Source organism: Psammomys obesus, unplaced genomic scaffold (assembly GCF_907164565.1).
Source record: "Psammomys obesus unplaced genomic scaffold, mPsaObe1.curated_primary_1811, whole genome shotgun sequence".
Taxonomy (NCBI): domain Eukaryota; kingdom Metazoa; phylum Chordata; class Mammalia; order Rodentia; family Muridae; genus Psammomys; species Psammomys obesus.
In genome coordinates, this window is record NW_026590062.1 from 13,394,309 (window position 1) to 13,421,367 (window position 27,059).

The following is a 27,059-nucleotide window of genomic DNA, read 5'->3' on the forward strand; positions in this document are numbered from 1 at the left end:
GACAACAGACATAGTGCACAGGCGTGCGCGCCCCCCGCCCCCCCCCCCCCATCATACGCCTCCTAAGCAGGATTCTGCCCTGCCATCAGAACACCTGAATAAAATTTGTGGTCCTCTCCACACATGGGACATCCATGCTGGACTGACCTCCATATGGTAACTAGTCCCACTCCCCTCTTGCCTTCACAAAAAGGCACTGGAGGGTCCCATCCTTGGGCCTTTATACCCACTGTGACCTTTGTCTGACCAGTTCCTTCTTATTGCCCAAGTCTGGCCTTGGGTACCTGCTGCCCTTGGGGTCAGATCCCTAAAAGCTACTCTTGTTCACATAGCTGCCGGGACTTCGGCTATCCTCCACTCCAAGTGGCTGTCCAGGGACCTCATTTGTCTTGTTCACAGTGAAGTCATCCAAATATATTCAAACTTGAGCAGCAGGGCCTTCCCTGATGGGCGGCTCCCAGAGCTACTGATCTGGTAAGCAATAGCTAGCTCTTTAAGAGCACCAGGGTGATGGCTGTCCTAGCAGAGTGATGGACCATGTCCAAGCAGCACCTCCGCTTCCCACCTCCAATATGGGCAGTTTGGGCAGCTGGGCCTCCTGTGGTGTGTGTGTCCTGGCCCAAGCAACCGTCTTGAACCTTTCTCACTTCCCACAGAAGTAACCCAGCTTGCTCTATTCATATGTTACAGCCTCTCCTGCCTTCTGGGCTCCCTGATGCCAGCCCTGAACAGGGTCCCATGGAGCATGTCTAACAGACCAAGGATTTGGAGGAGGGCTCCTAAGCAGATTCCCTAATCAGCATGGAGCCGGGCAGGAAACCAGGGATGCCTGCTCAGCTGGGCCTTCATTGACATAGGTCTTCCTTGCCCAGAGCACCCTCAGTAAAACAGCTAGCTAGTCCACCAGTGTGGACCCAAGAGGCATCAGACCCTAGGCTGGAAGCGCCCTCCTAAGGTCTGAGATGCAAGCACATACCCTCACTGGTGACCAACATCCAAATGGCCTACAGGGCACTGTGGCTTGGTCTAACACACAGGCTCCGGCCATCGGCCTCTGGTGACCTCACGGGCAAGGGGAAGCTGGCTGGTCCTCAGGGGAAGAGTGCCAACCGTACACTGCTCAAGGCTGTCTGGTGTTGAGACAGCCTCCTGGTCAGGCAGCCTGGGCCCAGCATGGGAATAAGGTCATCTGCCCCTTGGCAAGCAACCAGAAGAGAGTGATAGGGTGAGGAAGGGAAGGTGGATGAAGAAGTGAGATGGGGACAAAGACAACCAGGAAGACAGAAAGACAAACAGAGAGGGAAGGTGTATGAGAAGGTGAGACAGGGATGATAAAAAAAAAAAAAAAAAGGTGCTGCAGGGTCACAGAGGCACAGACAAACAGACAGACACGTGGCAGAGACAGAGGAGAGGAGACAGGGACAGACGGAAAAAAAAAAAGGAAGAGAGGCCAGTGCGGAAGCCATGCATGATAGCAGTGAGAGCAAGCAGCATGTGTGTTGAGGCCAGGAAGAATGATGAGACGGGGGTCAGAGGGGCAGCTGACAGAACACCATGGGCCAGGATGTGAGTGCTGACATCAGTGAGGACAAAGCGCCTCTGCCACCAACTTCCCCCCACATCGCAGAGGTCATGTGTCCAGCACAGACTTTTCCTGCTCATGTCCTGTTGCTGCAGGAAAATGCTTCAGGAGACCTAGCCTCCTCTTAGGGACACACCTGCTCAGTCGCAGGTCCCTCGCCACCACCAGGAGGGCCACAGCATCTGCCCTCTGGCCATGGCCAGCATCTAGAGGCTCTGTGCTTAGGATATGGCATGGCACCGTGGCACTCTCTTGGGAGATCACAGTGTGTGGCACCACAGCCTGTGATTTTCCACAGGTCCATTAGCCAATGGGTCGGCCTGGCGAGAGGTGCCAGAACATGGTCCTGACCCCACTCCCAAGAACAGCGTGAGGAGATCACCATCCCCAGTTTTCGCCTCACCCTAGGCAGAAGCCAGAGAAGCTTCTGGAATGGGAGCTGCCCTGTTAGCTAAGCAACAAGGTTAGACTACCATTCCAAACAGCCAGCTATGCTCCTCACCCATGGGCAGCTGAGGGCAGGGAAAGCCTCACTCTTTCTTAGCCAGGTGGGCTTAAAGCTGAGATGGGACACTAGTGGCCACCACTGATACCCAATGACTTTCAAGAGGACCTTATAACCTCTGCAGGTTTGTTTGTTTGTTTTAATGTGACCACTGAACAAGCACTCTGACACAGGGCAGTTGGGGGACAGGCAGGGAAGAGCTGGCTAACCAAGGTCCAGGCAGTCTGGATGCCTCAGGGCAGGTGGAGGAGACACTGACACATCACATACGATAGATACCTCCAAGACACCTGTCCAGATTGCCCTGCAGGTAATACTTGACGCCCTGTCCTTAGCCACCTCAGTCTGCTTAGGGACATTCCAGAAAAGGTCCTTAAGGGTGCCCGAGGCTCCCTTCCCCTCCCACCACCCTGCTCCCTAGGACTGAGGTTCTTGAGGTCACTCACTGACAGCAGGTTCTGAAGAACCAGAGAGACTCTGACTGGACATGCTAGCCACCAGAGAGGGTAAACCTGGGAATTCACATCTCCACCGATACCCATCCTGATGTGTTCAGAGGGAGACTGGGTGCTAAATGCCCAGGTGTCCCTAGGGTCACCTCCCTGCCTCCCCTCCTCACTTGGTTCTATCCCACCAAGGCAGAATGGAGAGAGTAGGGGAGGCCCCCAGTCTCTGAGCTATAGAAGGAGGCAGCCAGCTCAGGATGCAAGGCTTGGGGAGAACAACCTGGGAAGTCCCACCTGGTATCTACCTTGGTATCTCTAGGGGGTCTGAGAGTTGGGATATTTTGCTGGAATTCCCCGTCTTTGTGAGCCATAGCACATGGACTCCCCTATAAAGTTAGTTCTCCAATCCCAGCATGCAAGCGCCCAAGACATGCCCCATGAACACGCACATCTATCCACTGAAAAGGCGCCTCTCAGGAGGCCTCTGAGTGGCACCTGCTGTGCCCAGGAGAAGCAGAATGGCCTTTGTGGCTTTCCTAACCAACAGTGTGGTCAGGAGCCACAGGAACCACAGCATCCACAAATGGGCCACCCTGGGGCAGGGAATGAGTAGAGGATGAGGAACAGCATGAGGAGGAGACCAAAGAGACAAACAGAGAGGTGGCACTAGCAGATCCTCAAGGCACATGTGGGAACAGGGATGAGAGGCAGCAGCAGCATGGGGACACAGCCACCCTGGGTGGGGCTCTGGCTCAAAGGACACCCTCGGATGGTAGCAGCTTCTCACCCTCGGCCCTGCTTCAAGGCACATCTTACCACAGTGCAGAGCCCAGAACACGGCCCCTCCAGTCCAGAGCCCGGCAGCAGAGCCTCCTGTGAGCCTCACCCTACAGCTTAGCAGGGATCACAGGCTGGCCCTACCACCGAATTCCCTTAGATCCCACAGCCAAGGGAGTGAGTCTGACCCTGTGGATGTCCCTTTAGCTAGCTAGGTCCCCGGCTCTCTAAGTAGAAAGGGAGTCACCAAAGACCTCTCCCTTAAGCTGCTTTATGTTCAAATGCATGCAAAAGTAGCAATGTGGCAACGAGCCACTGTCACTATGGCTACTACAGTTGTCACCTTCATCATCACCAAAATCACCACCATCGCTGTGGTAGCTTAAAGGACAAGTTCCCTAGATTCTCAAGCATCTGAATGCTTGGCTCTCAGGTGGTGGCACTGTTTTGGGAGGCTTATGGGGTAGGGCCCTGTTGGAGGAAGTATGTCAGCAGGCGTGAGCTTGGGAGGTTTAAAGCTACCTGCCACCCCTAGTTTGTTCTCTCTGCTTGAAGCTTGTGGTTCCAGATGTGACCCCTCAATTCCCTGCTCCTGTTGCCACCCCTGTCATTTGCCGCCATGCCTCCTTACCACGATGGACCCTGATCCCTCCAGAATGGGAAGCCCAAGTAAGCTCGTTCTGCTGTGAGGTGCCCTGGCAATGGTGTTTTATCACAGCAACCGAAAAGTGACTAAGACACTCACTGCTACCACCATCAACACCAACATTATTGTTAGTATTACCACCACCATTATCAATGTAGCATCACCACCGCCACCCCATCGTCACCAGCACCACCAGGGCAGGCAGCAGCATCCCCTCCACTTCTCTATAAGGCTGGCTAAGGAGATTTGGAGAAAGAGAGAGACGGTGTCTCTTTGTAGCCCTGGCTGTCCTGGAACTCGCTCTGTACACCAAACTGCCTCAAACTTAAGAGATCCACCTGCCTCTGCCTCCCCAGTGCTAGGATTAAAAGTGTGCACAACCATGCCCGGGTGATTTAAACAGGGCCCCACATCTGCATAGCCCCAGTGCCTTCCAACCTCACCACGCTTTCCCCTTGGTGTCTAACTGACCTTTTGTCTGTCAGTCAAGAAAATTCCTGAATGCCCCAGGAAAACTTCTAACATGCCCACTGCTCCGTGCCACAGTGCTGTGAGTCACACATCTGTCAGCAACATGGACAGGCCAGCCCGATGTTGGCACACAAAATGAGCTGGAAACCACAGGTACAGACCAAATCCCGCCATCCTTCAAGCTGGAGGTGAACAGAGACGCAGTCCTGGGTGTTTCACTGAGCTTGTACACACAGGTGTGTTTCCATCTCTGTGTGCACATGTAAATGGAGGCTAGAGGTCAACCCAGGTGTTGTTTCTTGGGAGCCATCATCTTGTATTTTGAGACTGGGTCTCTCTCTAGGGCCCACAGCTTCTTGATTAGGTGGGTTGGCTGGCCAGCAAGCCACAGGATCCTCCCGTTTCCACCTCTCTTCCACTGGGATTATAAGTGCGCACTACCGTGCCCTCAGCTTTTTGTGTGGGTTTTAGGGATTGAGCCTTGGCTCTCCTGCTTACACCGCGGGCACTGTACCAACCTGTCAGGCATTTTTACTGGGGTGTTTCATTTGTCTCAGCAGACTGGCCTCCAAACCTGCATTCTGCTTAAGTGACTGGAAAACAGCTGTTTTGTGGGACAGTAGTCTCTGTGCATGATGGTCTTAGCCCAGTATGCAATGGGGCCTGACGTTTGCCAATTTGGCAGAGGATGATGGACAGCATATAACCTCTCTCTCTCTCCACCTTCTAAATGCCACACTCCCAGAATCCTTGGCTGTTGGGTACGAAGGCCTGATGTATTGCCTTTATTCACTTAACGTCTTCCTGAAGGTAGGCAGTGATACCTAGGCTGCAGGCTATGCAGTAACAGCTGTGTACCAATAAAGTTTTATTTACACAGCAGATGGAAAAGAGAACTACAAGCTGCCAGCTGCTAGCCCTCTAGGCTCACTCTAGACACCAAGGCTCCATGAAATAAGCATGGTGACCACTGGCTATTTCTCCTCTCAAATCTCCATTAAAGAAGGAGCAGAGTTGCGAGTTTTCTGATACCACAGATAGTCCTAGACAGTCTTGTCTTTGACGTTCCCTACTTTAAAATCTTCTGTGCATGGGTGTTTTGTTTTTTTTTTTTTCCTGCATGTATGTCTCTCTATCATGTGTGTGCCTGATACCCATGGAGAACAGAGGAGGACATCAGATCCCCTGGGACTGAAGTTACAGATGGTTAGAGCCACCATGTAGGTACTGGGAATCAAACGTGGGTCCTCTGTAAGAGCAGCTGGTGCTCTAACTGCTGGGACATCTCTCCAGCCCTCAAATGTAGCCTTATAACCATAAGGACTATGGACTGGCCAGCCCTGGGCTACCAACAACACCCTCTTCAAGTCAGATGCCACAAAAGGAATGGTAATGGTGGAACTTTATGATAGCAATCACAAGAGACACTGACCACCCAGCAAGTGTCCCTTGAGTGTAGGGGCCCAGTCCCCGAAGCCAACCACCACAAACCACCTCTTACCTGACTCTTGCCACGGCGCCGGTAACTCCGCCTCACCAAGCTCTTGTAGTTTTCATTCTTCTTGGTCAGGTAGTAATAGAGGACACACTCCGCCACTGTCTGTGGGACAGAGAGAAGATGCTGAGAAGTGTACAGGGCAAGAGAATTCAGAGTAGGAGGCAAGAGCCAGAGGCTGGAGTTCAAATCCTAGTTCCTTCTCCGATAAGCCGGATAGCCCTTGCCAAGGTACCTAACCTCTCTGAATCCCAAATAACTTATGTGTGGCATGCTAACTTCTATGTGCCATGCAGAAACTAATCATGCTAATCAAGTGGTTACTCTAAATGAGAAACACACAGGACAAAGCCTGGCATGGAGAGTCACAGGCTATCAACATAGGTCCTGTCCTTGCAACTGTAGGTGACAGTGATGTCATCACAACAGCTCAGCTGCCATGAAGAACAAAGCCTCAGGTACTTCGAGCTATGCAAACCCCGCCTTTGCTACACATGACTCTGTGCTCCTTCCCTGACACCCAGGGTCCTGAACAACCTCTCCTAGGATTTAGACATCAAGGGCAAGAAGCTTCAGTGTATACCTGCTGTAGCAACTGTGCCTACAATGTTCATTCCTGTCATGCCAGGGACCATGAGGACTGTGGGGTGGGACAGACCCCAGCTGCCTATACATCAGCATACCCCTGAAGTGTGCATGAAGAGACACTGTAGCCCCAGAGTTCCCCAAAGCCAACCGTCACTCAAACCCATGACCCACCAGAGAAATCATGTGTCAGTCAGGCCAGGTAGGTGCTAACACTTTTTCTTGGCCTAGCAATGGGCATCTGCCCTGAGTCTGAATTAGATGTTGACCTCACTATCTCTCTGCCTGGCACTGGCCTTAGCAGGCACCATATGTTCTAGAAGCTCTGATCAGCCTCATCTAGGCCCTCTCTGAGTGCCTGGTCCCCTTAGACTCCCATCCTGCTCCCTCCCCCACAGCCTTGCTCAACCTCCAATTTCAGAGCCACCCTGGCTCTACAGAGCCCTCGCCTTAACCTAGGACTCTTGAGTCTCCCCCAACCAGTGGGATGCATCAGCAAACAGGTAGGCTATTTATAAGGCTGGTTCCCAGCACTGGTTCTTCAGGTACCAGATCCCAGAGGGTCCCATCTCTCCAGAACGTATCAGCCCACAGGATAGCTGTTAGGAATGATCATTATCTTTGAAAATGGCTGTCTGGATGCCATGTCCCACCTCCTACCAGCTGACAACATACCTGGGATGCGGGGCAGGGGGCCAACTGGATTAGACAGCCCACTACTGAGGAACTAAACACAAATCGTAGCCCTCCAGGGTGGGCCATGGTAGTTCAAGGTGCTGGGTGGGCCTACAGAATCAACTCCAGTACACAGCCAATGCTGCCACATGTCCGCCAAGGGGTGTCCGTGCACTTTTGGCTAGCCTAGTATGTGAGTAAAGGCCAGTTAACGGGCCCCTGAGGACAATGTGACTCCTTGCCAACAGGAGGCAGGGCCAGAACAGAGAGCTCCAGGGTCAGGCTTGTGGGTCAGGCAGGATTCGAGCATCAATTCTGCATGAAGGTTTGTTCAGAATGGTAGAGACATGTGAGGCATATACCGGAAGTGGTATCTAGAGTTGATAGAAAGCCCACAATACCCATGACAGGAACCCAGGAGGTTACTCCACACTCGGTCCTGGATTCAGGCCACACCTGGCCACAAGGCCTCAGTTGGAACGTGGCGAAACTCTCAGAACTGGCCCCCACCCCAGTGTGCTGGGCAAAAGGCTATGTGATGCCAGGCCTCACAGCTTTCCTGGGCAGCCTGGGCCTGAAGCCCGAGGCTCCTCCCTATCCTGGGTGGGGCCTGCCTGGCTTTGCCCCTGAGGAAGGAGGCGGAGGCAGGAAAAAAGATGGAGCTGGCCAGGGAGACAGAGGAGGGGCACACATTCCACCCAGCCCAGACACTGGTTCTGGACAGTAGATGGCAAGCTGGTTTAGTGGCCAGCACTGCCAGCCAGAGATGGGCACTCACCTTTCTCTCCAGGAATGAGGCAATCAGGCCAAAGTTCTTGGGGTGCTGCATGAACCTGGGGGAAGAGAAAGACAGGCGCTGAGGCCAGGCCGAGGGAGGACCCACAAAACAGCCAAGAGCTGAGAGTGCCCGGGTGCTTGCCACCCCAGCCTGGCTTGGCGGGCGCCGCCCCACTAGCAGATCTTCAGGGCGTGGGAAGGGCTGCGGGGCAGGGACCAGGGTCCAGGGCGTTCCTCTGAGTGACTCACTGGCTGTAATGCCTTTGAAAATACATTTGTTTGTCTTGCCGCAGGCTTCCAGGAAAAATGAGGACACGGCATTCAGCTTGCCATTGGGTCCCCCCCTCCAAGATCTGCTTTTGTTTCTCTCCCCCCAGCTGAGTCTGAGAAGTTGGGTCTGACCCGGCCCAGCCCAGCCTGGCCTACGCCAAGCCTGCCTGGACGAGGTTGGACAAGCCGGGTGATAAGGCCTCTGAGTGCTGGAGCAGAGCCTCGGATGCCCAGGAAAAGCCAAAAGTGGCTGGAGCTGCAGGGGGTGGCGGGAACTGGCGCCAAGCCACTAGCTTCCTGCGAAGCCTGAGCATTACTGGGAAAGCCAGCCAGCTGAAATGTCAGGGCCAGGCAGCCGTGGAGGCGGGGATAGGGTCATGGCCTGCTTACACCCCAAGGGTGTTGGGTGGCGTCACTGGGCCTGTCCCTCGTCTCCGACAACCTGCCACCACCCCAGTATCTCCCAGGCAGAAATGGCTAGCAGCAGTACTGGGCCAGTTCCCACCAGAACTCAGCCTGTGTTGGGCTGCCTCGCCTGGCCTCCAGGTGGCTGGGAAGTAGGCCAGAGGCCCCTCCCGCTCTCCCCGCCAGACACTGGGGAATCCGGAAGGGCCTCTCAGCTCTTCCCAAGGAAGCAGAGCTGGCGAGGCAGTAGAATGGTGGGCTAGCCTGCCAGGGCCCCGCCCACCCAGGTGGCAGGCAAGCCTAGGGCACCTACCACTCTTGTCCTGCCCCATCCCTTCTATAGGATTTCCCTGGGGCAGTGATGGGCCTCAGGACACCAGGAATCAAAGTTGAAACACTTCGGGGCACTTGTCCCTCTCCCACCACAGTTCGCTGGAGACAGGTACAACTTATAACCCAGCAACTCAGGGGGCAAATGGACAGCCAGCCTGGGCTTCAGTGAGTTTCAAACCAAACAGGGCAATTTAGTGACCTCATCTGAAAACTTAAAAAAAAAAAAAAGGAAAAGAAAAGAAAGAAAAATAATAAATACAAGGCTCAGAAGTAACCTGTCCTCAAGAGACAAGCACACACTACCAAAACCAAAACAAATAACCAGCCAACAAAAGATTCACATACATGAGCACACACTCATGTGTGCATACACACACATGTACCACCTGGACCTGTGCAAACCATATTTGGCGTCCCCAAGTTAGTGTCCCCTAAGAAACCTGAGATGAACATGGGGACTGGTCAGTCTTATGCAAATCACCACCCTTTCACATAAGGCACAGGATGTCCTGGGCTAAGTGTTGGGGCTCCTAGGAGCTCCTAGGGGCAGAAATGGCTGCCAGCAGTACCAGGCCAGTTCCCACAAGAGCCCAGACTATGTTGGGATGCCCTGCCATGGCCACAAGAAGAGTACAATATGGCTATGCCCATTTTACACAGGGGGAAACTGAGGCTGGCTTGGGCAGGACCATGCAGCTGGTGAGTGACAGAGCACTGCGATGCGCATGTTACTCTCAGGTCAGTCTCAAGGAAGCCGTCAGCATCTTGCCAAGTGAGCCCTCCAGAGAGGCGTGACCCTTCACGGACCCACATATGTGGCTGCGTCTTGCGCGGACAGAGGTTACGCCTGCAGAGGTCTGCTGCCTGGTCACCAGCTTTGTTAGCTATGGAGTTGATAGTAAATGACCAGGCCTAAAGAGCAACAAGACTCCCCAGGAAGGTTCAGCCATCCCAAAGTATTCATCTACTAAAATAGCAGGCCATCAGGGGATCTGGACACACAGGGCCTCAGCCACTCAGGACCACTGTCTTGAGTCAGACTGTAAACCACAGAGAGAATAGGAGTCCCAGACACAAGCCACAAAGAGATGAAGGACAAGAGTCCCTGACCCAAGCTGCCTGTGGGAATAGCTCCTGAGGGAATGGGCCCTGCTGATCTGTGCTGGGGACATGCAACTCATTCTAGCACCCCTCTGAGGAGTTTTCATGTTTCCATGGCCAGAGACTCAGAAGGCTGAAGGCTGTGCGGACACCAAGCCTTGGCTGTGATCCGGGTGGAGCCAGCCTGTTGTACAGCACCCTTCAAAGGGCAGGTATGGGCTGACCCTGGACAACCATTCCCCCAGCAGGCATCTGGAAAACTTCCGGGGCACACAAGGGCCTCTCTGGAGGGAAAAGAGGTCAGCCACTCTGCTCCAAGAAGACCTGCTGTGCAAACAACCCTCCCGCCAGCCCTGCTCCCAACAGGCTCTCCTGGGCGACATTCAGACCTTTGTCCCTGCTTCAGTTTCTACTCTTAGCCTCCCAGGGGTCTTGGCCCTCTCCGAGGAGGGGGTTCTGCTTCTAGGTGGAGTGTTTACAGGGCATTATTGTTCCAAATAACATACATGAGAATGCTATCATAACATACATTACCACCACCTCTTCTCGGGTCCCCAAAATGGGGGGCGGGGAGGGGGATTTCTGCCTAGACACCACTGCTCAGGTCCTTACCCCGGGTTAATAAGGTCTTCCTCCACCCAGGAGCTCCACTTTTTGAGACAGCATCTCACTGTATAGATCAGGCTGGCCTGGAACTCACAGAGATGGCCCTGCCTCTGTTGGTATTGAAGGTGCGCACCACCACACCCACCTGAGCTTCATCTCCTAACTACCACAGCCTGTTGCCGATCACTGAAGCCCTGGCTTCCCCTGCCACACCCTCTCCATTCCAGCTGGACAACTGTACCTGGCCTCCACAAGCAGTTCTGTGGCCCATTAGGCGTCTTTGCCTCTCTGCGAGAATGGGGGGAACTGCCTAGCTGAATGCTGTGAGGGATAGATACGCATCCATTCCCTAAGAGGAGACCAGGACCTAGACTCCCATGGAGATGTAGGCAGAAATAGAGGCCAAGGACCCCAGCGCACCACTAGAGCAGGCAGAGTTCTGGACAGATTGTCTCTGTGCCTAGGGTGTGAGGACAGGAGGTCCCAGGCAGCAGTGGAAGACACTCACTTCTCGCGGAAGGTGTCCCTCTCCTGCTCGCTCCACATGTTGGTGACCTGGCGGTCCTTGTACACCTTCATGGGGTCATCCATGAGCCCGTTCATGTTGATGAACTTGATCCTCTGCTGGTCCGCATCATACAACATGGGCGGGATCACGGCCAGCTGGCGCATCTGCTTCTCCAGGTTCTGCAGCAGAGTAGAGGGTGGGGACAGAGGACAAATTCAGGGCCTAGCAGGTAAGGGGATGGTGCTCTGGCCCTCGGACATTCCTGGGGAGGGGGGTGGTGATGATGAATTAAAAGCCAGCAGGGGCTGGCGTTGGCAAGGATTTAGAGGTGTAGAATGGTAAGGAAGGCAAGAGCTATAAATTCAGTGCAGAGCACGAGGCCTTATCTGCAGCAGGAGAGGCCATGAATCTCACCCCACAAAGGCAGTGTAATAAAACACAGTGAGGGCAGGGACAGGGCATGGCCCAGCCTGGCTCCACACACTCACGGGATGGTATGTGTCTGGCTCAGAGCCAGGAATCCAGGACACACCATGGGGCACACAGAGAGCCTGGCCACCTTCCTGCTCAGGCCTCACACCCAGGCCTTTCCATCATGCCCTGGAGACTCAGCCTGCCCTGCCCTTCTGTGGCTGCCTCACCCGTCTGTGTTTGGGAGATGCTGCTGACTTCTGAGTGTCTCCTGCCCTATACTCTCTGGTCTTGACCCAGACTATCTCCAGCCTTGCTCTGGCAATGGCTCGCCTAAGGGGTGGCAGCAGCAGCAGTATTCTTGTGTTGCTAGGACCTAGGGAAGGGTCCAATGTGTGGGCAGACACAGCCACCTTCTTCCAGAGGAAATGAAAGCCATGTCCGATTCCACATCAGTGGGACAGGGGTTGAACCCAGCCTCATGCCCACCAGTGAGGAAGGCCCCATGGCTGAAGCTTGTGGCTTTTCGAGTTCTGCTTTCTGTCCACAAGAGGAGGGGAGGTTTTCTAACAGAACTATGGCAAGAGGATGTCCCTTCAAGGCCAGGCATCTAGGGGTGTTGCACTGCAGTGGGGTGCAGGCCCGAGCAGTCAGGCTAATGGGTACATGGGGCTGTCAGCGTGTGCAAGGAGACATCCCTGGTATCTGTGTACCTGGTGCTGGATGGACCAGCACTCAGTTTAGACAACAGCTCAAATGGTCACTGCACAGCCACAAAAGTATCACTGTCTGCTCTATCCAGCACCCTGTCTTAGTTTCCTGGTAAAAAACCTCAAGGGGCTCAAAAAGGACAGGGGTGCTATGGCCACCGCTACCTGAGAGCAGAGCCATCAGGGAAAAAGCAAGGGTTCTGGTAAATGGTATTTTGGGTCCACTGTGGTGCTGGCCATGGGGACAAATGTCATACTGTACACCTGGCCCACAGGCCAAAAGTGGACAGGCCCCAAATGGCCCCTTGCTAGGGACAAGCACCTGCTCTATATCATGGCTTTCTCTGTGACAGTGACAATAATTGCAATCACCCATACTGGCAGTGGGTGGCCAGGAAGGCACAAAGGGGCAGCAGGCTGGAAGGCAGGCTCTGCAGGGTGGTCCCCAGCTGGTCTACCTGCTCTCACTGACAGGCCCTCCTACCAGTTCTGCCAAGCTCAGCCAACAGAGAGCCTGAACCATGGCAGTCGGAGCTTCTTGATGCCTCTTCTGGGCACCAAAGGCTTAGATAAGTGAACTTCCTCACCAATGTCCTGCCACAGCACCCTCCACTTGGCTGGCATCCCCGTCAACTCTGCCCTTTGGGGGAGAGGCATGACTAGGCATGGCCACTGGTTGCTAGTGTGCCCATAGCATCCCACGTTGCTTTTGACAAATGCCTGTCACTAGTCTCTGGATTGAAAGCATCAGGTGGTTTCTTCTCCTGCACTGGCTGTGGCACAGGACACATGTAAGGGACACAAAGAAGGACATATAGAGGCAATGGGTGCCTATGGTGTCACCGTGGACTCACCTCCTGCTCTGACAAGCCATCGATGATCTCAGAAACCTCATGTTCACTGCGGGCAGCCGACATGGAGAGCCCGCTGCCGCGCTGGCCCACCCTGCTGGAGACCAGAGGGGCACAGTCAGGACCAGCAGGACCTAGTCCTACTGAGAGACTAGGCTGGAGCCATGAGACAGAGCACTCTAGAGGTTAAGTGTGGGTGAATGGAAAGGGGGAGATCAGGGCTGGGCCTCTAACCCTCACATTTGACCACAGGCTTGGAATCCAAGGATGAGGAATGCCAGCCCATGAGACTACAGGGTGACAGCCCATCTCTCTTGAACAAAGGGTGGAGACCCAGCAGGAGCTCAATGCTGTCTCCAGCCTAAGGGCCAGGAGCAGGTCTCTGGGCCTCAGGTCAGCTCCTGAAACCCATGTTGCTGTGTCGGTCCGTGAGACAAGGTCTTATGAGCCTGGGAATGCAAGTGACCACACCTAACTAGCCTTATTTGTTGAGAACGTCTGCCCAGGTTTCTACCTTCATGGCCACAACAAGAACAGGTACCCACCTAGGAGCTGGGCACAGCCAACCCCCCAACAACCCTCCCAATCCCTGCCAGACTCTCATTCAGCAGCTTCAAGCGGTAGGGAGTAGGAGGAGCCAGGACAGCAGGGCGACACTCCTAAGTGATGGCTCTGGGCCCAGCAAGTGCTAAGGGTCCCTAGCTGTAAGTATGAAGATCTGTGATGGCACTGTGTATGGCACAGACCATCAAGGGCCTACATGGACCAGTGCGGCATTCACCTCGAAATGCACTTGCCCCTGGGTGTGATCCCTTACATGGGCTCACCTCTGCTTGCACTCACCCCCACATGTGTCCCTCACCCCTGTGTGCGGCCCTCTGCGGGGCCCTTACCTCTGCATGCGCTCCTGCAGCTCCCGCTGCTTGCGGATCTCCGGGAACTGCTTCTCGTAGTACTCCCTCACCTTGCTCTCCTTGGCCCTCCTCCTCGGATTGTTCTCAATGCGCTCTACCTTCTTCTCCCACGCCTCCATGAGCTGGTCATAGCGCTGACAGAAGCGCTGTTCCTGTGGTGGTGGTGGTGGTGGTGGTGGTGGTGAGAAACACGGCCAGAAGGCATCATGCTGGTGAGCACCAGAAACTGCCCACCATCACGTGGACAGATGGGGGATGGACAGGTGTACCCACCCACTGTCATAGTCACAGAGAAGCCACTGGTCCCTGGGAAGCCACTGGTCCCTGGGAAGCCACAGGTGCCCCATGGGAGATGACCATTCCTTCTCTAGAGCCAAACCTCCACTGCCGGGGCCTCATCTGGCCCAGAAGCCACTAACTGTGCCAAGTTTTCTCTCAGTCAAGCACCAAATGAGAAACAGTCCTGGAGCAAGAGGCTGCAGCTCATGCCCTGTGCTCACACCGGCCACCGCAGACACTGCACAGCAAATCAAGCCAGGTCCCCACCGCTGCAGGAAGCTGTCCTAGCAGCATGGCTCTGCAGAGCTCTTGTGGCCCAGGAAAGATATCCCTAGGGAACATCCACTTTCTAGGCAGTTCCTCGGCCCTGGTCTTCAGCACAGCCACACGCCCCAAAAGCTAAAAGTCCAAAAACCTAGCAGACACTGGGTTCTGCCCTCCTCTGAAGAATGAGGAAGTCTCCCTCCACAACGAACCACCAAACTGCCTACTGTGTATCTCCCAACCAACCAGAGCACGGCTACGTTTCCTATATCTACACCCAAGGAGACCATTTTAAAAATCCCTCCTCTAACAGCCACAGAAAGACAAGAGATGTGGATACATAGCACCTTGGGAGTGTTCTTATGCCCTGATACCTGCCACAGTGTGTTTAACCTCTGACCTACAGCTCCCCTTGTCTTTGGCTCAACAAGTGGTGAACAATAGTGAACAATAGCTCAAGCGTGCCAGACCACAGCTGAGGACAGGGGCGGACACCACCAGTCCAGCCTAGGCCTCTTTGGGCCTACCCAGAGGCCCAAATGAAAGGGAGAGAACCCTCTATTAAGGCCAGAGAATGGCGACAGCAGAGGACCGGAGCTGATGTCAGTCAGTTGCCGTTCTGTACCTTGCAGACAAGCAACAGGGTCCCAAGACCTCGGGAACATCCCACACGCTCCACAGCCCCAGGCACTGACACAAAGGCCCACGTAGCTCCCCGAGGGGAGGTTCTGTCTGAGACAGGACAATCTCTGTCTAGGTCAAAGCAGTGTGGTCCGCTGCAGTCTGTCAGCATGTACGGGGCAGCATGTGTGCTTGGTCCACGGAGGACTTGGGATCCGCTGACTGCTGTCTAGGCACAGTAGAACACTGTTCCCGTGGAGGGGGCTCGGCCAGGGGAGGAGGCAGACCTGTCTGTCTGTCAGCCTCTGCTGGGAAGGAAAGTGGCTGACTAGTGTCTAGCACGCTTGGCCCTACAGGAAGCAATGAGGCAGGCTCCTCTCTGGGTAGTACCCAGAGTTCCCAGGGGATGGGGTCTGACTCATGACAGAAGAGAATAGCAGAGCTGAGTGGGTACAGCCCAGCATCTCTGGGCCTTGCTGGAAAATGAGAAAACGAAAGTGGGACTCTGAGTTCTTCACGCCTCTTCCTCCTGTAGCATGGAGGCCTTCCTTTCTTCCCTCCCTAAGGTGGCTGGAGGCTTTCCCCTCAGATCTAAAATACAGCTCCTCCACTCCCGGCTCCCCAGAATCATGGAAAGTTTCTTTAGGACTCCAAGTCCACCTTAAATCCTCCTCTGCTCCACTGGCTTCTTCCGGGAGCTGCAGGGACCTCAGACATGGGTCATCAGATAAAACCAAGGCTGGAAGCTCAGGGCAGGCAACGGTGGCATTTGGGGATGGCACGGTTGCAGGATACTGAGTGGACCTCCACGCCTGCCTTCTCCTCACCCAGCAGCAGCAGGGGCCTGCGTTCCTGTGGTCTGTACATGGTGATCCTGGAGCTGGCCAGCCTGGTCTTAGGGCACAGGTGTTCTCCTGGCACTGTTACCTTACCCTATGGCCCAGTGCACACAGCACATTCCACACCGAGAGCATATTTATCACGAATGCACTTGGGGCCCCTGTGCCAAGGACGGACCTCAACAGTCCTCTGCCGAATGCCTTGGGCTGGCACCTGCCCCAGGTCCTTTGCACCCTCCATGCCCTCGCTCCGCAACGGTCCGCATGAGCCTAGCTCTCCCTTTTTCACTCCATGTATCTCGACATGGCCACTCCTCCTCCACTGCCCAGGACACCTTGCCCTCCTGAGTTCATCTGGAACCTCGTTCTCTGCCCTCGAACTCAGAGCAAGAGGGTCTGAACACAGACTCAGGAACCAGACAACCCTGGTGCCAAGCCAAATGTTACTACTTCTCAGCTGTGTGACATGAGGAAAATGAGATAACATCTGTGCCTCAGCTTCCCTGCCCTAAATATGGGGCTGTGAAGACAACCCGATTCAAGCATCAGTCTACTTCAGTGCAAGCAGCACTTAGTTGCCACATTCTGTTTACTACATACCCACAGGCTCTAAGCACCACTGAGTAGCCCTGCAAGTACCAGGCTGGCCTGACTCTGAGGAAGGAGAAAGGAACCACCTTGCAGCCCCACCTGACTCAGCCCAGGAAGGGTCTGGTGCAGGTGAGCGGAGCCTGTCAAGCTAGCTTCCACCCTCTCTGCCTTCTCTGACTATTCTCCTAGCCTCCCCAGCCTCCCCCCTACACACACTGTCTCCCAGCAGCCCTGGGCTTAAGTAGAATGGATGATGTCACCTCCAGACAAAGCCTGGCCCTGGTTCAGAGTTGAAATGGCCTAACCAGAGCCTGCATGCAAGCCAGGAAGGGTAACCTCCTCTGGACTCAGGACCACAGCGTCAACAGCATGCGGACATCCTGACCCAGGCATGGAGGGAAGCCTGACTGAACCGGTGATACAGTTCTGGCACTATGTAAGCAGGGGTGGTGATAAGGTGTGACTCCTACCCTGGCAGCTAAGGCAAGATAACTGGCCTTCATCCTTTAGCCCTGGTCTCCTGTGGGTCAAAGTGCAGCTGCTCCGAGTCCCTCACATCCATCCTACTTCAGGAAGCAGGGTCACTAGCCACCACCGAAGACCAGGGGCCTTGTTGCTTTCTAATGGCTGGACCTGGCTGGGGGAAGGGAAGGCTCATTTCTCAGGGTATTCTCAGCTTCCATTTCTCTCTAAAACATTTCTGGGCACAAAAGTTCATGATGGGCTTCAATGGCTCCACCTCTTCTGAGGACTGAGAAAGGGGCTCAGGAGCCTAACCCTAATCCCAACTACGACAGCAGCTGTCACCTTTATGGCTCTTCTACAGCATTCTCATGACCCAGACACCCATCCCCAACAGCTGCAGAGCCGCGGGAACCTGGCTACCGTGATCTGAAGAGGCCCTGACTCTAGGATGACCATGGGGGCACTACACCAATGAAGAAGGGACAGGAATGGGGACTGGAGAAAGGCAGAATGAAGTGGGACCCGCCCACTGCTTGTCCATGTGTTGAGGGGACAGAACAGGACTCAGCCACTGCTTTCAGAAGACACAGAGGGGTCAGGATGGGACGGGACTCACCCACTGCTTGCGTGCGTGGTTCCTCCGCTTGAAGTACAGGATCAGCTTCTTCCGCATCGCCTGGTTTCTGGGGGCACAGAGAGTGGTCAGGGATGGCCAGTTCTCAGCAAGCGCTCAAGCTGATCAGCACTGGTCCTCCGTCAGAAGCCTACTTCCCCCTACTTTCCCCACAGCTCACTGTGTCCCACCAAGCTCCCAATACCACCCACCAACCCTAGGGCTCCCACACTTGCCAACCTGGACCATCCTCATCCTGCTGAGTCACACCAACAAAGGTTCAACCCCTTGCTGCCCAAAGGCAAATAAGTCATATGGCCTGGGTGTCCCCACTGGTCCCCAGAGGGGATCCTGTCCTATGAGCTGCTGAAGGCATTGAGGGATCGCCAGCTACAGATAGACAGTCAGGATCCACTCAGCATGGAGCAAGCAGCTTAACCTCATAGGCCCCACAAGGCTCTACAAGTACTACTGAGGAAAGGGGTGGGAAATTCTGAAAGGATGAGAGAAAAAGAAGGGTGGAGACATGGGGAGAGAAACAGGGTCAGAAGAGAGAAACTGGGAGAAGGAAAAGAGGGAGAGAGAGAACAGAGATTTACCTCAGAATGGACAAAGATTTGGAAAGTGGAGATGGAGGGTAGGAAAAAAGACATAGGCAGGCAGGAGAAAGTTCAGACTGCAAAGAGGGAACAAAAATCCTGAGGCACAGCAGAGTCGGGACACAGGACCCCATCCACCCCACCCCACACCCAAGCAACAGAGACCCAACACCTCCCTCCTCCCCACAATCCTAATACAGAGCAGGTACTGCAACTGACCTCTGGGTCTCGTGGGAGACACAGACAGGCCTTGGGGACTGGAACAGCCTGAACTTGCCCTCTCCAACCTGGGCTCACAGCTACATCACTTTTTGGGTGAGAGAGCCCCACCTTCCCCATACTGCCAGCATGTCCCCAACCCACCAAGAGCACCTACTGCCGGGAGTTGCTGAGGAGTGAGAGCCTGGAGGTCCCTTGCCTATGACCCCAGATGTGGCTTGGTGGGTAGAGTGCTGGTCTAGCAAGCGCAAAGCCCTGGCTTCAATCCCCAGCACCACATAAAAATGAGAGTGGAGGTCCAGTCCACCCTTGTAATGTCAGCATTTGGGAGGCGGGGGCAAAAGGATCAGTTATTCTGTAGTATATAGGAAGTCTGAGGAGGTTCTGAGCTGAGGAAGAGCAGAGAGGGTGAAAAGAATGAGAGAGAGACAGAGAGAACACAGCCACCTCTTCCTAGAGGAATGGGGAGCTACCATCAATCCTGAAGTACTGCTGTACAAAAAAACAGGATCTTCAGTAGAGAGATGAGGTGAGCCCTTCCAAGACATCAGCTAGCCTGCTGGCAATTACGAACATGGATTCGAGCAAAGAGAGTTAGGGGAGCTGGGGTCCAGGGCTTGGCAGGGTGAGATGAGGTTCAGGGATTGTCCCAGATATGCCAGGGGACAATAAGATGGAGGCCCACACATGCCTGGTCAAACAGGGTGTTAGAAAGCCCATGCCTACTGGTGGGGATAGTAACATGACTGCCTGAAGCCACCAGCCCAGAGCTGTGTGGACTTAATCTCTCTAGGCTTGGCTGGAGAAATTATTTGGTGCCACTGAACCTCCAGAGACATGTTCTCAGTAACCTGGGTCCTGATCAACTGCTTCCTGCCCATCCTGCAAATGAGATGGCAAGCCTAGGATACCAAGAAAAGAGGAGCCTCCTTCTAGGCCTAAGAGACCCAAGAACCAATGCTGGTTGTTGTCAGAGACCAAGTAGGTAAGGCAGAGCAAGTAGGTAGGTAGGTAGAGCCAGGCTGACTGGCTATCCCATCTTGCTACGCTCTGGATGGCTCTGTGCCATCCAGCCACAGAGGCTCCTGCAGGGTCCGGCGGCTCCCACACTGTCCTCCTCCAGCTTGCCCTTGGGGCTGCCTTCCCCGTGCAGGGAGGCTAAGAGGTCTTAGCCCCTGAGACCAGCCTCCCAGTGCAAGTGGCATGTGCCCTGGCAGAACCTTGGCAGCTACTGACACTTTCCAGGGCAAGGCACGGGAGACAAGCAGCACACAGGTGACCTCCACAGGTCTGAAACTACCCACACCAGGAAGCCAAGCATGAAATTAACTTGAAAGTCATGGCTGGGCACGCAGGCAGAGAGATTAAAATGACAGGGGCCAGGTCCCCAGGGAAGGGACACTTCCTATCTCTCAGCAATTACAGCAGACAGTCAAGAAGCGGTGACGGTTCTGCTCCCTGGGTGGCGGAGCTCCCTTCCAACCCCGGGGATCAATCTCACCGTCCTTGTCACGGCTGTCATAGTCCATGTGAGTACTGAACTTGCCATCTCCCCTCCTCAAGTGGGGACTCATTTACTGCTGTCTCCCAGGGACAGACAATGCCTGGTGCAGGCCAGACACACGGAGAGACATGTTTGGCGAACGAAGGGCTAAATGAATGAGCAATCTCTATGGATAGGGACTCAGAACAACAACACCATCCAGCACCCCTCCCACAGGGAGGGCATAAATGTCAACTTGATGGAGTGTTAACACAATGGGCCCTTGGTGGCCCCAGGGCTGGTCCCTGCGTGAGACAGAGGTCCTGCTCTATAGCACGCACACAGTAGAAATCGTGGCTTTCTAAGCAGCAACTGATGGTTAAGACAGCAGCGTGTGGCGCTTCTGGCTTCTTGCACACCTCCCAGTGATGGGCTGCTCTACCACCATCAGCAGCTCTGACGAGAGTGTCTGTTTTACATAGGGTTTGTCTGTCGGGTTCTTGCTAGGCAGCCCAGGCTAGCCTCAAACTGAGTGCTAGGATTAGAGGCACATGCCCAACCCAAGACAACTTAGTCTGCTTCATTGGGATTGAGTTTCTGCAGCCACTTGACTCCAAAGGTCCTGGCTCCAGCTTCAGGGAATTCTTGTTTCTCCTAGTAACCCCCAAACCCTAGGAGGCTAAACATTCTGGATCTTTCTTACCCAATTAGGCAGGAGCCCCGAAGGGTCCCAGGCCTCCACAAGGAGCTCATCTGCCCCAGGCCTGGGAGCTCATGGCACTTCACCTAGGTCTTATGGCCACTATCTTCCAAGGAGCTTCACAGAAGCCCGAGTCTCATCATGTCACAGGGCTGCATTCCTAGAGCCCCTCTGTGAATAGTCTCAGTCCAGAGGAAGCCACCCACACCTTCAGAGCTTGGACTCTGCACCCAGCACTGCCCAATGCACCCATTGCAGGACTGTGAACTACTGGGACAGCCCAGCCCCCTTCCATGAGACATATCCAGAACATGGAAGGCCACAGGGAAGACGACTAGTGGGGTCCTTGACCAGGGAGAAATAAAAAGACACAGAATTCTCTGATGCTGTGCTATAGGAGCTTATGCTGACCGGCTCCCACCTCAGTCACCAAGTAAAAGCCTCTCCAGTCAGAATTTAAAGGGTGAACTGCATGCAAACTGTATCTAAAAAAATGTTGAAAATAAAAAATAAAAATAAAAAATATAAAAAGCAAAACAAATGTCAGAACCCCTGCAACCCAGCCCCAGGCCTTACTGTCCCTCAGACTCAACCACAGGCCACTCCTAGGCAGCAGGAATGGGGTCAAGAGCTGCCGAGGGAGCCAATGGCCACAGCTGACGTCTCTGGTTCCTCAGTGAGCAATGGCACTATCTCACCAGTCAAGAGGCACCTTTGTGTTATCACATACTGCCCAACCCTGGACCCCAGGCCCTAACCCTTCATACCTCACAGCCCCTAGCTCTGCAGGCCTTCCCCACAGTGTCCCAGGCCCTTTCTCCCAGTGGCCACCAGAGTGAACCTGAAGATAAACTCCCAGCACAGCACGTCCCACAATAGAGGCCACATCTTTGCAGATGGTGACCAAGCCGGAAGGACGAGAAGCACCCTCCTGGGCCTGACTGATCCTGCCTGTGGCTGAGGCAGCGTGCAATCCCAACCAGCTCAGCTCAGCCCCAGGGCCTCTGCAGTGCTGGTCCCATCTGTCTGGGATGTTTCACGCGGCCCAACAGCTGCTCAGGCTTCAAGCAGCACATCCTGCCCCGGTCTCTGGCCAGAGTTTCTTTCCCCCTTCTCTCCTAGCAGCCCACTTACTCTCTTCTCAGAACTTCTTCACAGTGAAAGACTGTATGGGTTTAGCTGTACAATACTGAAATGGGCAACAGTGGCCATGAGGTTAATGGTGCCTACGGCAAGCCCCAGTGCTCCAAGCATGAGGCAGATCTTGACGCACTCACAAATGGATTTGCTAAACAGAAAACCGACTGTTTATGTAAGAAAGGTCACTCCCTCAGAGCCATATTTATGACTTAATAGCTAGAATCGTGTGGCTGGATGGCTACAACTGACATAAGCTCAAGATGAGAGCTCCCACTCTTCTTTCTTCTGTCTTTACTAATTTATTTTTAAAGCTATCGGGGGTCTTGCCTTTCATCCATTCATTCAGTTACACGGCTACTGGGGTCTTACTTTGTAGCCCTGGCTATGCCTTTACTCAGCAGTCTCCTGCTTCAGCCTCAAGAGCACTGGGTTCACAGACCTATGTGACCATGTCCAGTTAGATCCAGTCTGTCAGATTTTCGCCTCTAACAGAGGCAAAGGGCATCAAAGAAACCCATTCCGATTCCATCCTTGGTCAGAGCAGGTGACACTGCTTAGCTATGGTTAATATCACCTGCACTATTCAGGACACACACCTCTTCGGCTTATAGAAACATGGCTGTTTCTATAACCTGAAACATCCCATGATTCTCCCTATGAACACCGCTTATTTTAAGCAAAAAAAGCTATACAAAAATCACTGGCCTGTTATATGGGTCATCAGCTACATCAGACTGGGTATGGCAGCACATCCTGAAATCCCAGAACTCAGGAGGGTCCAAGTTCCACCCAATGAGACCTTGTTCCAACATCATAAGAAACCCACTCTATAAGGAGTGCCGGGACATGAAGGCCAGAGCTGAACAAGCCTCAGCCTAGCAGAGATTGGCTTGGTTATTGAACCCCTTACTTTCCTCTGTTGCTTGTCAAAACCCAAGAGGGGAATAGGATAGACCTTTGTACTGTCCTGACTCCATAGGGTGAGGATAGGACCTCTCAACATCAGCAAGAGAATGACTGAGTGACTGAACGAAAGAAGAGTGAGTGAGTGACTGAGTGACTGAGTGACTCAGTCAGTGATTAAGTAATGTCCCAGTAGCTTGGCTTGGTGGCACATGGCCTCCCTGGACCCCAGAGGAACTGTGACAAGCCCCTATAATATCCTGTCATCATCCCTCTCCCCATGGAGATCAGGGCCAGCTGGGCAGACCCCTACACAGAGAGAAGCAGAGGGACTTGGGCCCTGGACAGTGATAGGACCATAGCCAACAGAGACAGCCACGGCAGCAGCTGAACCCAATACTGCATGCCAGTGCAGGGCCTTCAGGGTTAGCAAGGAAAGATAATCTGGGAGGCACAAGGTAGCTGGGGTGTGACCATACACAACTACAAAAGAGACAGAGTGGCCTCCTAGAGCCCAGCATCAATGACACTTGAGAATCAAGAGGGACACTAGCTTTCACGACACTGACCAGATTGCTGCATCACCAACTATTGTACCCACCAAGCCACACTCTGATGCCATGTGGACTCCCAGTGGCAAACTTAACCATTCAGAGTTGGATCCCTAAGACCCTCCCCTTTTAGCCCTCCCCACAACTAACATACCACCATGTACCCCAGGCCCTTCCACCTTTTGGCTTCTGGATGATGAGATGTGTCTCCCCCACAGGCCATTGATAGGAGCTTCTCCCACTAAGACATCCCAGGAGGCTGGCCGCCACTGGCAGTTCCACCTGCCCCACCCCCAGCATGAGGACACTAGCCACCAGACACCAGTACAGCCTGGCATCCCTGATGCTCCCCACTGTATGGCAACTAAGGGACATCATCGCCTCCCAACCTCCATCTGGGGGAAAGGCCCATCACTGGGACACGGCCCGTAGAGCCTCCAGATCAGTGCCTCCAGCCTCCTCAGACACTGAGTGTGCACCATAGCAGTCCACAGCTAACTGTACTGGGGCTGGCTCTCCTCTGCACAACCTGTCTCCTGGCACCATGGCCTCCTACCTCCAGTCTCTGTTCCCAAGCTGCAAGGTGCCACTCCCTCTGCCCCAGGCCTGCGCGGAGCCCATGTCGGGCTTGACTCCGCTGGGGCCTTCCACCTAGACTGCCCACTGAGAATCCCCAGGACTGAGCTGCTACCCTGTAGCAGGTGACTCACATTTTGATGTTTTCATGGTACTGGCGTGTGTCAGACGGCTGGTTGTACAGAGGCTGCAGAGGAAGAAGGAAGCATGTCAGAGATGGATGGGGCAGGTGACAGGGTGGCACGGGTTAGTGTCAGCAGCCAGAACCCAGACCTTGGACCCGCAGACCCAGAGCCTGCAGCCCTAACACTGGCCAAAAAAAAAAAAAATCAGACACTGGGAGTGTGATCAAGGACACAGGAATGAGGAGGACCCGGCCAGGAAGAAGTTATAACTATGCTATAGGGCCTGGTTGCAGGGACCAGGCCTGGCACCCTCCCCAGGCCAAGTAGTTTATCTGCAAGATGCTTAGGGTTGGTTTCGCATCCAAATCACCATGGAAACCCACAGACCTAGTGCCAGCCAGGCCTCTTCCTCCGGACCACAGAGACTGAAACAAACCTCGAGTGAGAAACTGAGGGCAGCAGGTGGCAGGCACAGACACACAGCCTCTAAAGAGCCCAGCTAAAACTGCCAAGAATTGACCTTTCTCCCCACTGGCCTGTAGCAGGCCACCACGGCCTCTTCTCTGGATAGAGGAAGGTGGCCTGGAATGCCAGATCCCATGAATCCTGGGTCATGTACACAAGTGTGCACAGAGTGTCCATAGTGACAGCAGATAATAAATTGGAGAAATGTGGGCCTTGGGCTGCAGACACCATAGGCTCCCTCAGCAGGGAACCCACAAGCCTGGGCCACATTCATGAGAGAACAGAGATTCAGAGTACAGCAAGGGCAACGGGCAGTCATGGGACCAGCCATGAGTAAAGAGACTGAGCTGGGGTCGAGTCCTCCATGCAATGGCTTCCTCTGTCTAAAATATGGACCTTATACAGCCTGCTGGAGGGACACAGGGAGGCCACAGGTGAAGCAGAAACCTACCCACTATCTCCCAGAGGTCCCTGCCACCTTCCAGATGGTAGAGGCAAGGGCGCAGGTGTCATGCTGCTCTGAGCCAGCTGCTTTGCTACAAAGTGGTTGCTCACGGTGCAGTCGCTACCCCACCGCACACACGGGAAGCCTGAGGTCGGGGGCAAAACATGCCCACAGCCTGACTGACACCCCATGAGTGCTCTGCACTCCCCTGGCGCCATCCCACGCCTGCCTCCTCTGTGCTCTTTGCATCCTGTGCACCCATGCCTGCAAGAACCTTGTGACCCTGGGTCTCTGGGCAGGCAGAGACACACAAAGCTCCAAGGGGAAAACTGCAGGCGGCAGACTCCGCTCTAGACCAGTGTGATAACCACGCCAGCCCCCTTCCCTTCTACTGCTCAGAGACAAAGCAGGCCACGTGCAGCCAGGCCAGCATCAGAGACACCAGTTCTTGCGCTTTATGGCAACTCACCAGGGGCTCAGACAGCCAGGCTCAACTGCTCTCCTGGTGATGAGAGACCATGGACCAGGACCTCCTATGGACACAGAGCCTGAAACAGGGAAGTATCCCTAGACTAGGAGGGGAAGAATGAATAGGGCAACAAGAGAACCAGCAGCCAGCCTCAAATGTGGTATGCCTAGCGGGGAGGAGGGGTCCAACGTTCCTGAAGAAGATTGAAAGGCCATGTCTCAGGAGTGCAGGAGCACTATGAAGATGCCCTTTCCTGGTACCCAGGGCAGCTGCACTTGACCCTTTGTGTTTTCCCAGATGCCACTAAAACAAATGCCAATGCGAATGGACATTGCTTAAGGGCTGGGCTCCAGGGCCAGATAAACCTAGATTTCCTCATCTAAAAAATAGGTGTGGCGTAGAGGATCCACCTCACAGGATGAACAAATAGCCCAGAACATTCCAGATGTACTGACAGTTTGCCGTTGTTTGGTTTTAAAGGTGGTGAACAGGACTATTGGGGCAGGAAGGGGTGGAGGCTCTGATCCTCTGACCCCAGCATGGGGCAGTGAGCAAAACATGCTCTCACGCCCACCAGGGTAGCAGGGGACAGACCCCAACCCGACTTCTGAGCAATGAGGAGGAAGCTGTGGCCTCAGGCAATGAGGGGCTCTGCTGCCCCAGTGAGCACCTTCTGGGAAGCCGCCAGAGGAGCCCCTGGGTTCAGCACCAGGGCGACATCCTGAGGCCATCTTCACAGGGACAGAGGCTGGACCTGAAGAGGGACAAGAACGTCTGGTGGCTTGCATCCTGCTGCAATGAGGGCAGGGCTGCCCTCTCCATTAAAAGACAAGCGGTTGGAGCTGCATACCAGAGCCCTGGACAGCCGTGGGTGTTGGCGTCCTTCAGCCTGGCCGTAAGCCAGCGTTTGGGGTGACCAAGCTTGTAAGAGATAGCGACAGCCCAGCCCATGGGGACACTGAACTCTTAGAATAACACCTCAGAGCAGGAAGGAAGCAAGTGACTCAGAGCTGGGCAGCATCCCACCGCCTCCCACCTGGCCAGCCTGATCCCTGCCCAGGACAGGGCCCTCCTGAGACACACTGGGCCATGGAGGTCACAATGCGTACATAGGTCTCCAGACTGCACCCTGGCTCCAAAGGCCTGAAGCTCCTACCTCCCTCATGCCTCCCTTGGGTACATAGGGCAAGATGTTCACTCCCTTGTCATTACTGAAGAAAGAAGAACCCTGACTATCCTAGTTAACTTACCATCAGCCTGACAACACCTAGCGTCATCTGAGAGAAAAGCCTAAACTAAGGCTCCCTATATAAAACTGTCCAATGGGCATGTCTTAGCGAGTAGGGGGTTGTTTTAACTGTTAATAGATGCAAAAAGGCCCAGCCCACTGTGGGCAGCACCATTCCCTAGGCAAATGGCTCTGGGTTATATGCAGAAGCTAGCTAAGTATGAACTTAAGAGAAAACAAAAAAGAAGTTCTCCATGGTTTCTGCTTCAAGTTGCAACCTAAGTCCCTATCACTGACTTCCCTCAGTCATGGACTGTGGCCCAGAAACTGAAATAAACCCTTTCCTTCCCTAAGTTGCTTTTGTTCCAAGCATTGTACCACAGCATCAGATTTCATGGTGGCCCAACAACCAAAAC

The 27,059-nt window shown here is 54.2% G+C and overlaps 1 protein-coding gene across 22 annotated transcripts in view; it reads right to left on the reverse strand.

Moving 5' to 3' along the window:
- The window catches only part of Ncor2 (nuclear receptor corepressor 2), a 160,137-nt gene that overhangs the window by 58,703 nt on the left and 74,375 nt on the right, over positions 1 to 27,059 (reverse strand). For all 22 annotated transcript variants that reach the window (XM_055606472.1, XM_055606476.1, XM_055606493.1 and 19 more), the window contains 7 exons: positions 24,046 to 24,098; positions 17,744 to 17,810; positions 14,048 to 14,220; positions 13,158 to 13,251; positions 11,183 to 11,361; positions 7,961 to 8,015; positions 5,929 to 6,027 (listed from right to left, as the gene is read on the reverse strand). In XM_055606472.1, coding sequence (XP_055462447.1) covers positions 5,929 to 6,027; positions 7,961 to 8,015; positions 11,183 to 11,361; positions 13,158 to 13,251; positions 14,048 to 14,220; positions 17,744 to 17,810; positions 24,046 to 24,098 — 720 coding nt within the window. The remainder of the gene's footprint in view (positions 1 to 5,928; positions 6,028 to 7,960; positions 8,016 to 11,182; positions 11,362 to 13,157; positions 13,252 to 14,047; positions 14,221 to 17,743; positions 17,811 to 24,045; positions 24,099 to 27,059) is intronic.